Here is a 14,829-nt window from a genome sequence, read left to right on the forward strand (position 1 = left end):
AATGTTAAGAAAAATATCTTTAATACATAAAGTAATTTAGATGTCACAGATATTTATTGTGGGGAATTTCCTTTCCATGTATGTTATCTTAATGTTAATGGGGCGAAGGAACTGCCTCTTCTTCAAAGGAAACCGAGATCCTGCATCATAAATATATTCGCAATACGTATTGTGAGTAATCCATCGTAGTGATTTACGTGTGCACATTGTACCGTATGAAAAACTGCTATCACTATGCTAACCAAATATTATGATTTCAAGGTCGCAGGTTCTACATTATCTGCTTCTTGGAATTCAGGCTGTATTCTGCAAGTTGTGCCACGTGGACTGCGTGGAGCGGAGAAGACTTTACGCAAATGGCACGCGGACAGATGTGCCCCCTTCTCCTCCTCCTCCTCCTCCTCCTCCTCCTCCTCCTCCTCCTCCTCCTCTCGCTTCCGCGCCCGGATGATTGACAGAGAGCTGTTCACGAGGCCAATCAGAGTGCGCTCCGCGTTATTTGCATAGTGATGCCGCATTCCATTGACTCGGTGCGTGCTACTGCTCACCGCCTCGCGTGCCTTAACAGAGGTCTCCTCCTTGCAGGCCCACGAGGAGTCTTGAAAATAGATAATGCCTAATTTGTTGGCATTCAGGGGCGAGCATTTATGGTATGCTTAAAAAAAATAATCCTTGTTGTTGATGACATTCCAAACTTACAGGAAAAATACAGGAAAATACACGTTGATATGAAAAAATGAATATGCTGGATGTCCTTTTGGGTAATGGGGCACTTGCAACACACGCCATTCGCACCTAAATAGTCCCTTTAATGAATGATTATTTGACTTCTCGCTGCACAGTGTCTGAGTTCTGCAGACTCTACATGCACACACACACACACACACAAACACACACACACGCCAAGCTGCAGCCTATAACATTTTTGACGTGCACGCAGCAAAGTTGGAAGCAAACATCCACACGCACTCCCCTCCCTCATCACTTCACAGCTCGGCCGCTGCTGCTCGCTCCGCTTTGTTGTTTGTCCCTGCAGGGCTGATTGAGCAGCGCGTGACCGACGGCCCGCGGGGGTGTTGTCCAATCAGCGGTCTGCCCCGCGCCCAATGGGTGAGTCCTCTCTGCTATTGGCTGAGGCGAGTGTGGGAAAGAATGCAGAGAGGGTTTCACACGAACTGGGAGCACGCAAGCCGTCTATAAGTACCGCCGCGGCGTGTGTCGACCGCAGAAGCGGAGACTCGCCCCGCACGGCGCAACGCACGCTCCTGAACTCGAATGACAGCACATTGGTGACGAGCGACGTGACGCGAACCAAAAAAAAAAAAAAAAAAAAAACGACCCGGTGGGACTGCCAGGCATCTCGCGTATATCCTGACGACTTAGCAGTTCGACGATTCGATCTTTTCCAAAGAGGATTTACTTCTTCACGCGTTTTGCTGGTTTGGTGAACAATGCCAGCTGACACCATGGAGAAGCAGACGGCATCCCCGCTGGCCGGTGCCCCTGCAAACGGAACACACACGCCGGACAAACCCAAAAATGCCAGCGAGCATAGAAAAGTACGTTTTATTTTTTAACTGTTAACAAGTGACTTATAACGTGAGGTGCAGTATTCAACTAAATGTATTCATGTTAACGGAGATCAAGAAGTTAACTTTTGAATTGTTTTATTCTTTGCAGTCATCGAAACCCATCATGGAAAAACGGCGTAGAGCCAGAATAAACGAAAGCCTTGGGCAGCTCAAGACTCTCATCCTGGACGCACTTAAAAAAGATGTAAGTTGAGATCACTCTGATGCATTTACTTTCCATTTAAGTTCAAAGATCATTGCATTTGAATACAGACTCAGACTTGTCATGTTATCTCCTTTGCAGAGCTCCAGGCATTCGAAGTTGGAGAAAGCAGATATCCTGGAAATGACAGTAAAGCACTTGAGGAACCTGCAGCGTGTCCAGATGAGCGGTAAGTTCAGTCAAATGAGTGGATATAAAACTATTTTTTTTAAAACGTATTAAAGCACTAGGAAGCTCATGCAAGAGTCACAAATGCGTCTCTAAATGCTCTCTCTCTCTCTCCCTCTTTCCCCCAGCAGCACTCTCAGCAGATGCCACCGTCATAAGCAAATATAGAGCAGGATTCAACGAGTGCATGAACGAGGTCACCCGCTTCCTGTCCACCTCAGAGGGGGTGAACACGGAGGTGAGGTCGAGGCTCCTCAACCACCTGTCCAGCTGCATGGGCCAGATGATGTCCATCAACTACCCGCAGCAGGCCGCGTCCCAGCAGGCGCACCTGGCTCAGCCGCTGCACGTGCAGCTGCCATCCACCCTGCCCCTCAACGCCGCGGCTCTGGGCTCCAAACTGAGCCCCGCGGAGGCCATCTCCCCCAAGGTCTTCGGCGGCTTTCAGCTGGTGCCCGCAAGCGATGGACAGTTTGCATTTTTGATCCCCAACCCAGCCTTCTCCTCCGCCACGGCCCCCGTCATCCCGCTTTACGCAAACGCAGGAGTGCCCGTTACGGTCAACGCCAGTCCGGTGCACGGGGGCTCGGCATCGACCGCGGCTTCGCCCATCCACGGCATGACGTCTTTCTCCGTGGGCTCCCAGGCGGTCAGTCCGGTGGGAGTGAGCGCCGGCTCGGAGGGCAACGAGCCGGTGTGGAGGCCTTGGTAGCGCCGAGGATAAGAGACTCGTGTCAAACCAGTTTGCATTACTTTTCCAGTTTAGACTTTTAACTGACTGCACAGCCGACGGTTGTGGGGGTTTAACCTGTGACTTTTTGCGCTACGGGACGGTAACTCTAACCACTTAATGCCCCCCCCCCTTTGTCATTGTTTCGTTTTATGGAACAAGCGATTTTTTATTATATATAATTTATCATCTGATTCCAACATTTGGATGTCAGTGATAAATATGCTGTTCTTGTTGAAGATTTATAGGAAAAAAGTTTTGTTATGAAGTACCTTTTATGAAAATATTTTAGATTTGTACAGATTTGTTATTGATTGTTATACCAAAGCTGTGTTTTATATTCGTTGTTATTTTGTGTTGAAAAGAAGAAGAAAAAAAATGAAGTTGGGTGATGCCCCACCGTTTGAATAAATCACTTTTCAGAAGTTAATGTATTGTCTACAGCCTGTTTCTATCATCCATACTGTTTGCGAGTTTTATGGGTCATTCAGTAGTTTTTAAAGTCACGCGTAAAAGACACAGGTGACGTTTGGGAGCACATCGTTGCAGTCTTATCGATTACTTTCTAATTTGTACCCCTATCAATGTATCTACCAAGTTGTAAGTGGCCACCTTTTCACCGGTTTGGCGGGAGTTCCTTACATCTGGCCCAGCGGACAATGAGGGTATATTTTCCTATTGCCATAAAGGTAATTAAAAGTTTGAAAGGGGTCTCATCCTGTATGCAGCGGGAGCTTTAAGAAGTCTTAAACCCTATTCATGAGCCTGGGAAATGCGCTCAGGGGTTAATGTCACTAACAGATTGCCTCGGTGAAAGGAGAATATGGAAGGATCCTCGCTTCCTTTTGTGCATCAATTGTTCAATTCCACTCCCAGTGGGCCTACACCTCAATAAAGGAGAAACCGAGGGAACTCGGTTAGACTTTGTTTTGATGGCGGGGAAACGTGAGGAGATAGGGCAAGATAACAAAAAAAACGTATAGCAAGTTGACGAATAAGTTATGCGGATAATGACTTCCTTTGAAAGTGCCCCGATTTCTTTTTCGTTTTTTTTCTCCAGTGGATTAAAGGTCACCCCGACCCCCCCCCCCCCCCCCTCCCATCCGTCCCTGTTTATCTCAGTGTAAACTTATCTTTCTCCGGCGAGTGGGGTCCGACACTGGGGGCCGTGTGTCCGGGCCGGGCGGCGGGGCGCTGGCCGTGTGTCGGCCACATGCGGTCCGTGGGCCCCTTTTCTCGGGATTAGGTTACAGGCTGCTGACCACCGCTCAGGACCCCCCCCCCCCCCCGCATTTAATACTCGGCGCGCACTGCTGCCACGGGACAACGTTGAGTCCCTTTAAACGTGTTTCTTAGCCCTGACCTCCAGTAAATGTTCAGTTTAAAGGCACTGACGAGCGAGTAAAGAAAGAGTTTTATTCTGAAGGAAAGGAACGTTTTTTTTCCCACTCTCCCCCCAAAAAACAGTACGAAGTTGTTGCCAGAATAAAAGACAGTAACGCAATTCTTTCCTGTACCTTTGTCTCTACGTGACTTTGCCGCCCGGCACTGATCATTTAGCACTTCTTCTGATATATATATATATATCTTTCTTGAACAAACGGTCTTGTTATTAGTCTGCGTTCTCACTTCCCCGCACAGTGCCAGTGCCCTGCAGATGACACCGGCGGTAAATGGCGCATCGAAACCCGCCGGCGGCGACGCGCAGGCACCTTGCTCCTCCGAGGAGGCATACCGAAACATCACGTTGGCACCCGCGTGTGGGTTGTGCGGTCGCTTCTGCCGCCTCCTTGTCAGATTTAATAGTTCAGAGATGCCTTTGTAGAGCTGAGGTCGTGAGAACCGAGCGAACTAAGTCAGCCTGCGGCCGGGCGCTGCGCCAGCCAGTAAATACCCGCCGGCGGCCCCCGGTCGTGCGGCCGCTCTGCGGAGGTGAGGACACACACACACACACACACACACACACACACGCGCGCGCGCGCGTCTCCGCCAAGAAGCGAGCCACCGGTGTAAACACCAGGGATCGTTTTAATAGCAGCATGCTGACAGCGAGTCGGGTTTGGTTGGGAAATAACAAGGAAGAATGATACGTGACTGTTTGCAGCAACGACACAACGTCATTAAGAAACAGGTGCAGGAAAAACAGTACCTGAAAGAATTACTCATGGCACCAATGGCAGAACATGGAGGACATTGTGCAGATGTGAGGTGCTGTTAGTGTTATCTATCCAGATGTGGGCTGGTTGGATTCTCAAAATTCGTATTAAAAATCTTATATAAAAATAATCAGGCGGGAATCTGTCTTTGCGAAAGAAAAGGATTCCTATAGAGGACAGAATGTCCCTCGGGGATATTCATCACGTCCCTTGGGAGACGTTGCCATTGAAAGGGGTAGGGGTCGTCAGAGGAGCCACAAATTATCATTCTCATTAGCGACTGAATGGAGGAACGCGCGGACGACGTTGCCGCCAAACCATTAACACCAGTTCTCCCTCCAAATTTCCAATTGCCATTGTTGCAGTCCTTGTTTAGTCAGCACTTTGCAGGCAGCTTCTCCCACAGGCGGCTACAGCAGTGCTGCTTCTTTCATGCGTGACTGCAAATACTCTCCTTAATCCTTACTTAAATTAGGCTAAGCACCTCCAGGGCTGACAAGATCATCAAATTAATAAATGTGAACAGATAATTTCATTTAAAAGAACATTGATCATTAAATAAGATGTTTTCTTGTGTCCTAAGGATTGTTTTTTTTGGATGACACATCTGGCAATAATTGTAATACATATTTTTGGTATTATTTTAGTAGTATTAGAAAATAATGTCACTCATTTCATTGAAAAATAGAAACTTTAGGAAACTATAACTATATGTGTTTTCTGGATTGGCCCACATTTATATAAACCATGACCATGTGCCAATACATTATGGAACATTAATCATTTAACTTTGACAGGTTCATTCCTTCTCAGTTTTTAAAAACTTGTCAAGATGTACTTTTATTCTCAATCAGCCTTTTTTGCTGCAGTTGTCCTCTACTTCAGAACGTGAATATGGGAAACACTCTGCCCCTCGGATTGTTTGAGAGCTCCACTGCTCTCACTTTCAAACGGATGCCCCGGCTATATTTGCTCCTCAATGTGAAGACGCTGCAGCTACGAGGACACAAGGAAATGTTTGACATGCTTTTGCCACAGGTTCAGCCTATAGGGGAAAGGCGGGGCCGGAGCATGCTTCAGGCATTAACTGTTTTTTGGTGTGCGTACTTGCACCTGTTTTCTTGAGAATCAGAGGGAGTGATTGAGAAAAACAGACAAAGAGACAGACATATTGAATGGCGGGAAACCGGATTAAAGAATCTTGAAAGTATTCCAAATGGTTCCCCGAAGTGTGACTCAAGGGTGTTGGAGACAGGAGGTTAAGTCAGGTAAGATTTTTTTTTAGTGTTACTTCCCATTTGATTCCATGACACTTTATTATCAGGTGTTCATTTCTTTTTTTAATGCTTTAGCCATGCTTTCCCCCTCCCATCAGTCGCTCTTATTTGGCTCCCTCCAAACTACAGTCTTCTCTCGGTATTTATAGCAAGGGACCACTTATCCCTGGGCCTGGCTGTGAGGTGTTGGGTGTGAGCAGACGGAGGAGGTGAGTCTCAGACGCAATGGGACGCGCCAAGCCTGATCAAATATCACAGGGGGCCGCGTGGACTCCTCTCCGCTTGTCTACAGAACGTATTTCTGAGGCCAGTTTTGGCTTTTCAGCAGCTTCTCCTGTTTCAAGGCATGAGGCTTGTGGCTTACCGCCTTTGCAACTGGTGCAGATTCCACAAGAGAAAGTTAAGGGCCCTCTTGACAGGGCTAGAGGTCATCCTGCAGGCTCCTTGGTGGCCTTGATTTATGTATTCATCTATTGAGGGGGTCATCCCTGTCTTTTCACGGCATCTGTTGCTCTATTTTAGCTCTGGTTTCGGACTTCAGCAGCACAAGTCTCACAGCTACTTAAATAATGCAAGTAACAAGAGTAAAACAAAATACAGAGATGTTATATGCATATGTTATACGTAGCATCATGTGCATTTCTGTATGATAATTTGTGGTGAATGCCAATTTCCTTTGGTATTAAATTAATGAAAATAGGTGACTCATTATTACCCCCTAGTGAAACCCACCCAGGACTGCATGTGTGTGCATGTGTGGTCCACCCTGCGTCTCACTACATGCACAGACTTGTCCCCAATTTGACACTTGAAAACATGATGTGCAGTGATATGACTCAAGTGTGTCTTCTCAAAATGCAACCGACTGTTGTTCTTTTGTGGTTGCATTTCATCCTCTTCCTCTCACTCCTCTTCTTCTAATAAGAAGTGTATTTGAGTGTAAGCGTTTGCACCGTGTGGTTGGGTGACGATGTGAGAAAGAATCTTTGACCCATTTCACTGGTCTAAGCTATTTTCACATCACAGAAGGTCATGTCAGAGAGCCATAATAATAACAACAACCTGTAAATCTAAATGAAATGCAGAAGTTATTAAGTATTATTAGTGGTTAGTGTTTCCTGCTATGACAATATCTGCCACGAGAAGGTCTATTACTTACTTTTCTTACAACGTATTCTAGTTACGTAAAACACTGAAAACCAATGTTTCTCAGGATCTAACACTGAACTCTGTAAAAGAAAGCAGAAGCTGTAGTCGCGTTACATTGGATCTCAGGCTTTGACATCACTCATTTTCATATGTATATCTATGTCATTTGCGATATCACTGTGTTTTTTAAACATCTTGAACAGAACCCACAAGCGTAAATTCTCTGTATCTTTCTTTACGTTAAAGACGCAGACCATTCTACACAATTTCTCAAATGATTACTACCGAAAGATCACAGGAACTCTGAGCCCCTGTCTTATATTTAGCAAATGAAATACAAGCATATTTGACAGAAGGATATTCTGCTCTGGGAGGTGTTGAAAAGTTGAATATCCTGACCAGCGCTGCCATGGTGCTGAGACCCGTGGCCCCCTCTGGACCCCGGCTAAGCTAGGTGGTGACAGCAGCCCTGTTGCTACGGCATTATCACTTCAGCACAGTAGAGAGGGGGGCATTGTCCCCGAAGCAGGATGTCCTGGTGTCTGGTCCCATCCCATATGGGCTATCCTTTGTTCATGTCTCTGTCAGTGGATATTGGGGCAAATCCATAAACCAGATGTTACCAGGATGGGAAAGGGTGCCATCACCATTCTAAAATGTAGGGATCTTCCTTCCTTTAACATGTCAGTAGATCAGCATGTTTTTTTCCTCTTTCCTTTTGTCATGAAGTCCTCCACAGCTTACTCAAAATGTCAAGCAGGCACCGAAAGTGTAGAGCGCATGTGTGTCATCGTGTGTTTGCACTGCATGTAGGGAGTTGGAGTTATGAGATGACCCTTGTCTTTTTTTCATTCTTTATCCATCTCTGTCTCCTTTCATGGCCTGGGAAGGTAAACACTCATCCCCTTTGCTTGTGTTTTTCTTATGGTAACAGTTGAACAGTGTATGCTCCACTCGTGGTTTTATTGCGTTGATTGTCATGCAAGAGGCAAGGGAGACAAGTGTCAATAAGTGGATGGCCTCACTCCAAACAAATGTGCCCAGAGAATGGGCAAAGAGAGCTGAGAATGCAGCTGGGTACACACACACACACACACACACACACACACACACACACACACACACACACACACACACACACACACACACACACACACACACACACACACACACAAACAAATGGTTTGCTAACCCCCATCTCCCTGAAGACATTATTCAAACAACATTCAAACAAGATATAGCAGGCCTAACACTGATCAAGTAGCTGTAATTTAAATCTCGAAGGGACAAAGGCCTTTTCTAAACAGCATATCTATTGAAAACTAACATCACAGTCATAGGATTTAGGTTTGGAAAACCTATTTAAGCTGAACAGATATCTCACAGCCTTTCTTTACATATTAATTAAAAAACAGACTTGTAGAGGGGAACGCACAGCCCTTAATATAAAACGACCCTAAACAAAAATTAAATGAAAATCACATTTTCATCTGATTTAAACCTGTTTTGTCTGAGCATACATTTACACGGCTGGATTTATTATTGAGAAACTACAGATACATTTTATCACAAAAAGAGCTATACCTTCATAGCTAAACTGTTTGGTCATAATTTGGGGCCTTTCTACCTGTTAGATAAACTAACAGCAATTGAACGTTGGCGGGAGATCTGATTCAGCTGTTTTTAAGCGGATGATTATGCAATACTCATCCACCTAGTTTGAATATTGCAACAGACATAACAGGGATTGTTAAAACACATCGTTTATCACCATCTTCCCTGCAGACATCCCTCACCACACTGTCATGCTCTTATCTATATAACAAACAGCTTTTTAGTGGTGCTTGGCAATGGAGTGACAGACGTAAACACGAGTGTCTCCCTGCCCGCTAGCGGTGATCGCTCGTGGATGGATCACCTGTCCAGCACTCATCTCCAGATTCTTCTCTGGAGAGCTGAAGGAACCTCATGATGAATTCATGGAGCCTTGATAAGATTAGCCCTGGCCAAACACACACATGGGGGGACTGTCTATCATGTTATTCCCAGTCTCAGCCCATTATGAGGGAATCCCCCCCTCTGTGAGAGTCTGGCTTCATGTCTCTCACCGTCACTCTTCTGTTTGGGAGGGATCTATGAGTCTGACTTGTCAAAGAAAGGTTGTTCATATAGGACTACTTTCTACGAAGTAACCTATTTAAATGTGTCTTGTTGCGTTAATGATTCTTTCGATGCATACACTTTTGGCTTCTCTACAGCTATTCTTTCATTTTCATTGTGATGAGAATTGATTCATAAGTAAGGTATTATATATGTTGTCCAAAATGAGGACATTATTTCAATTGACCTACCAGTAACTATAAGTATGACACATACTTTTACTACTTCTATTACATCATAAGTGTCATTAATCAGTATTGTTATTGGGGTTTTCTGCTTCTCGTTTCACTTGGTACCATTTTCTATTGTATTTCTGTCCCTGGTATCTATTGAGTGCATGTTAATTTAATCCAAAACAACATTGATTTGTTGTAATATATAAGTGCCACAAGCAAAAGTCCTTTGACCCCTGCTGCAGCAAATGTCTCAGAACCTTGGCCAAGTAAACTAAACTGAGGACAACATATGAATTTGGAATTGTTCATGCAATTGTTCATAAGAAATGATGTATAACGTTGTGATTAAAAGGAAACATCTTGGTGTCCATTTCTAAGAACTCTCCCAACTCACTGTTCAAAGGTCCGGGAACAGGCTGATGAACCTAATGTGAGCGTTAACGTCTGTGTGTGTGTGTGTGTGTTCCTGTGTGAGATGCCCGGCCACCCCCTGCAGTGTTGCCCTGCGTTGACTGACAGCACCAGCGCGGCTGTACAATAGCTGATCTTTGCTCAGTGTCTGACTGTATAAACACAGAGTGAGATGGCTCCCTCATGCAGAACTCCAGTATTGATCATTTCAGCAAGATCCCACAGCCGCACTCATTGTCCTCGTCCCCCCTTCTCTCCTGCCAATCAATAGCTCTTTGTGTTGATTTTTACCCATTGACAAATCACTCTGCCCCACTGCCTTTGTCAAGCTGTCAATCAAGCAGAAAGAATTGCCTTATTTGATCCTCATTCAGTCCATAGTTTCATACACCAAGTGGGAAGAGTACAATCAGTATTAAATAGTGTGAATTGTGTGATAATTGAAAACAGAATATTTTATCAAATGTTTTTACTTTTTGAATCAGTGGCAAAAGAATCAGAGTTTGTAGTAGTAACATTAACATCTTAGTTAATCCTTCAAAATAGTAGCAACATTGCACATATACAGAAGCAGTAAACTGTATTCCATTTACAGTATGTGCAAAAAGTTGTACGAACTTCAAAAAAATAGTCCCAAAGTCATACGTTTACCAGCCTGCGAGATCCAACTTGTCCTTGAATGGTTTGCATTATTACCTTCATCTTTTCTGTCTGACAATGTCAGCGTCCATCAAGCTGACAGCAAATAAAAGTATTGTGAGTCATTAATCCCCATTGTCTAAATGAGTGATCTCTGTTCTGTGTGAGAATGTGACCTGATTTAGTCGAAGTGAGATCTGATCTGCAGCTTTCACTCACTGACATGAACGCACCCCTATAAGCCTCGGAGTTCGTCTGATGAACCTTTTCATAGGATTCTGTTATTTGGAAACTTTGTCTGAAGCCACTGAGTTGAGTCTCTCAAACTATATGATGTTGAGATTGTTTTTTTTGCAAGGAAAAGTAATGTTCACTTGGTTCACAGACCTTTGGTTCCGTCAATATTTGCCAGGTTATAATGTATGAATGCATATATTTTCATCAAAAGAGTTCAGCTTCAAATAGCCATGTTTTCTATAATATGAAATAAATGTTAATATGTATGACCTCCATACAGTTAAGAGGTAGTACTATTCCATCTGAACAAAGCATTAAAATGTTTTTTTAGTATTGATCACACTAAATATATTTCCAAAGGAGCTATTGACATGAACTTTTCACCAGATGTTGGTAACAACAAAGAAACCAAAACAAAGAAGTTCAGAAATAAAGTCATGTGTAAAAATGTGAAATGACAAAGGGAAAAAGTATTGAACAAAAGAAGAAAGGGAGGCGCAAAAAGGTATGGAAAGCCAAGACAACAGCTGAAAACTATCAGTAATTAAAAAGCAATCCAGACCCTTGTCGGTGCAAATAATATCAGCCGATGGAGTCCCAACTGATGGCCTTCAAGAAGGTCTCATTGCCAAGGTGTCTCAAGACCTTCGCAAGCTAATTGTTGCAAAACACAATGATGGCATTGGTGATAGGCGCATTTCTAAGCTTCTGAATGTTCCAGTGAGTTCTGTTGGGGCCGTAATACGGAAGTAGAAAGACAATCATTTCACCATAAATTTGTTTCGACCAGGATCTCTGACAGGAGTGAAAAGAATAATCAGAAGAGTTGTCCAAGAGCCAAGGACCACTTGTGGAGAGCTTCAAAAAGACCTGCAATTAGCAGGTACTGTTGTCTCAAAGAAAACAGCAAGCAATGCACTCCACCGCCATGGCCTGTATGCACACTCACCACACAAGACTCCATTACTGGAAAAAAAGCATGTTGAAGCTCGTTTAAAGTTTGCTGCACAACACTTGGAAAAGCCAGTGAAATACTGGGGGATGAGAGCAAAATTGAACTGTTTGGATGCCATAATACACACCGTGTTTGGAGGACAAATGGCACTGCACATCACCCTAAAAGCACCATACCAACAGTGAAGTTTGGAGGTGGGAACATCGTAGTGTGGGGCTGCTTTTCAGCAAATGGTACTGGCAAACTTCACATAATTCAAGGAAGGATGAATGGCCAAATTAACAGAGACATATTATTGACAGAAATCTGCTGCCATCTACCAGGATGATGAAGATGAAACGAGGGTGGACATTTCAGCAAGACGATGATCACAAACTCACAGCCAAGGAAACTCTCAACTGGTTTCAACGAAATAAAATAAAGCTGCTGGAAGGGCCCAGCCAATCACCTGACTTAAATACCATTGAAAATCTATGGAAAGAACTGAAGATGAAGATTTGTAGAAGAGGCCCACGGAACCTTCAAGATTTGAAGACTGTTTGTGTGGAAGAATGTTTAATACTTATTTCACCCGCTGTATATGATCTGACCCCTTGAGATTTGTCTTAGTATTTACATTAACACTGCTTTGTGATATTACATTTATATTATTGTGTGCTTCATATTAATGTTTGAAATAAATGATCTGCCTTCAGTGCCATGGGTCCTGTTTATTAAACTGATGCTTGATAACAGGTGTTACCTGTAGACACAGGAAACCCCTCATTGCCTGTGACTTTCATGCTTTTAACATCTTTTGCCAGTCTGTGGACAAGTTTGTCCCATTGTGAACATTGTGGTTGGCTTCCACATATGTGTTTATGTCATTGTGCAGCCCATTCTTTCATAAATGGCCAGCTGCCACAAATCAGCGGTGATGGTCAGAGGTTTCCACTCCTAGACACAACAGTCTATCCGGGAAAAACAACTCTCTGATGCCTCAGTCTTCCTATATTGTCTGGGACGATTCCGAGTCGGGAGAGGCTTATTGTTTGGTTGACTTTGTAGTGCAGGTCTATTGCTGCGGAATGTGGGGGATTTCCTCCCTTGCAGGGGTATTTTTAGCTATCTGTGTGAGTTCAAGGGAGCTCTGCATAGAACGCTCTTGTGTGGGGTCCGAGGGTGGGGCCTGTACACTCGTGCACATGTGTTGGACTCTTCGTCTGCCCATATGATCCCAGAGAGGGTGTGTGTGTGTGTGTGTGTGTGTGTGTGTGTGTTGGGATATTTTTGTGCCGAATCTTATCCAAAGCTGCGAGTAGGATCATCGAGGCCAATGCTCTGCAGACAGAAGCATCACACGCAACGGCGGGTTGATTTAATCAGATGCCCAGCCTGTTTCATTTGAAATTTCGCGGCGTATTTACTCTCTGGTTCCGGTTTGTCAGCAGAGAGTCAGTTGAAAACAGACACCGCACGTTTGCTGAAGTGTTTCGAGAGGGCATCACCCGGTCACCTGGGGGTCTTTGACCTCCCAGGGTAATGTTCTGCAGTGTGAGAGCTGTCAATGGAGGCGTCCATGCAGGGGACAACCAAGCGGATGGCCAGGGTGAAGTCAGGGAATAGACAGGTCACATCCAGAAGGACCTGTCACCCCCAGCTCAAACCAAGTGAGATCTTCTTCCGGGTCTCACTCACAACTTGTCACATTCGCTGACACCAAGTGACAATTTGGCTTGACCTACCGTTTATATATGTTCGGCTGTGGTTGGACATTTCAAGTATTCAAGGATCATTTGTTGTCATAGAACACAGCACATTTCATTTGGGAAGCAAAAATAGAGCCAGGTCTCTGCGAAGATATGGACACAACAGACATCCCACTCCTTGTTGCTGGATTAGCAGGAAGCCTCGCAGGCAGTTTCTCACAGATGTCGGTGCTTTGAGCTACATGCTAATGTTGGCATACTAACATGTTCACAACAACAGCGCTAAGACAAACGGGTTTAGCAGGTTCATACTTCATACATATTAGTTTAGCGTGTTAGCTTGTCTTGTCTGCGAAATGATCACAAAAGACATAATGGCTTAGTAAGAAATTGCATCACTGGAGAATGAAATGACATTATAAAAATCCTAATTTATCAATGTGGCTGTATAACTTCTTTGTAAATCCTATCTACTACCTGTTATATTACTATTTTGTAATTCCTATTAATTAATGCATTGGCCTAATTCCCACTAATTTATCACATTTGGTCTCCGAAACCAGAGAAAATTGTCAGCGGAAAAAAAGAAGCGTATAGAAAAGTGACAGTATCGCTTTAAATCTATGAAAAATTATAATCTAATCACGTAATCAACCAATCATTTCTGAACTAATACTGAAACTGGTGTGTCTTTAATGATACTGCTTATGCATTATATATGTATACAAAATACTACATGAATGTAACAAATTCAAGGAATCATTGAAATGTTAGCAGTTAGAAGAAGAACATTTGTGCAGCCTTAAGTGATTACCCCCCCCCCCCTTTCCCCCATACAAGGCCTGTAATGACATCATCACATATTTCAGTGGTGAGTAATGAAACAAGTCAACTCTTCAATGTCTTGTTCACACGCTGCTTATCTTTCCTAATGGAATGAAGCCTCTTCTACCCACACGCCAGTTTTCTGAGGGTTTTACCCCACGACAGTTGTCAGGTCAGCGTTGTCCTCCCAGTGCTAATTATGTCTCTCTGATATCTTAGAACAAACAGATCTTTATTAGATCATAGGAGATATGACATCTGTACGTTAGCAGGAAACCTATTAACCTTCATTTACTTGTAAAATAATTATGAATAACAACTTTAGCATCCATTTGTATGATTTAAATATGACATGTATACAATACATCTATACACTTTTTCATTAAAGTTCAACGGAATGTTTATTAACATGATTGCATTAAATTATGTTTAGGCTTTTCCCCCCTTTTTTCAGTAGAGTTGAT

General features: G+C 43.8%; 1 protein-coding gene across 2 annotated transcripts; it reads left to right on the forward strand.

The window, feature by feature from the left end:
* Window positions 1–1,202: 1,202 nt before the first annotated feature.
* Window positions 1,203–3,122, forward strand: her9 (hairy-related 9). 2 transcript variants are annotated; one of them, XM_037481030.2, is made up of 4 exons: window positions 1,203–1,559; window positions 1,681–1,776; window positions 1,876–1,963; window positions 2,091–3,122. In XM_037481030.2, the coding sequence occupies exons 1-4, from the start codon at window positions 1,452–1,454 to the stop codon at window positions 2,672–2,674; spliced, it is 876 nt and encodes a 291-aa protein (XP_037336927.2). In that variant the 5' UTR covers window positions 1,203–1,451; the 3' UTR covers window positions 2,675–3,122. The 2 variants fall into 2 exon arrangements, with proteins under 2 accessions (XP_037336927.2, XP_062420167.1); XM_062564183.1 differs by having other exon boundaries at window positions 1,204–1,559; window positions 2,094–3,122.
* The last annotated feature ends 11,707 nt before the right edge of the window (window positions 3,123–14,829 follow it).

Source organism: Pungitius pungitius, chromosome 1 (genome assembly GCF_949316345.1).
Source record: "Pungitius pungitius chromosome 1, fPunPun2.1, whole genome shotgun sequence".
In the NCBI taxonomy this organism is placed as follows: domain Eukaryota; kingdom Metazoa; phylum Chordata; class Actinopteri; order Perciformes; family Gasterosteidae; genus Pungitius; species Pungitius pungitius.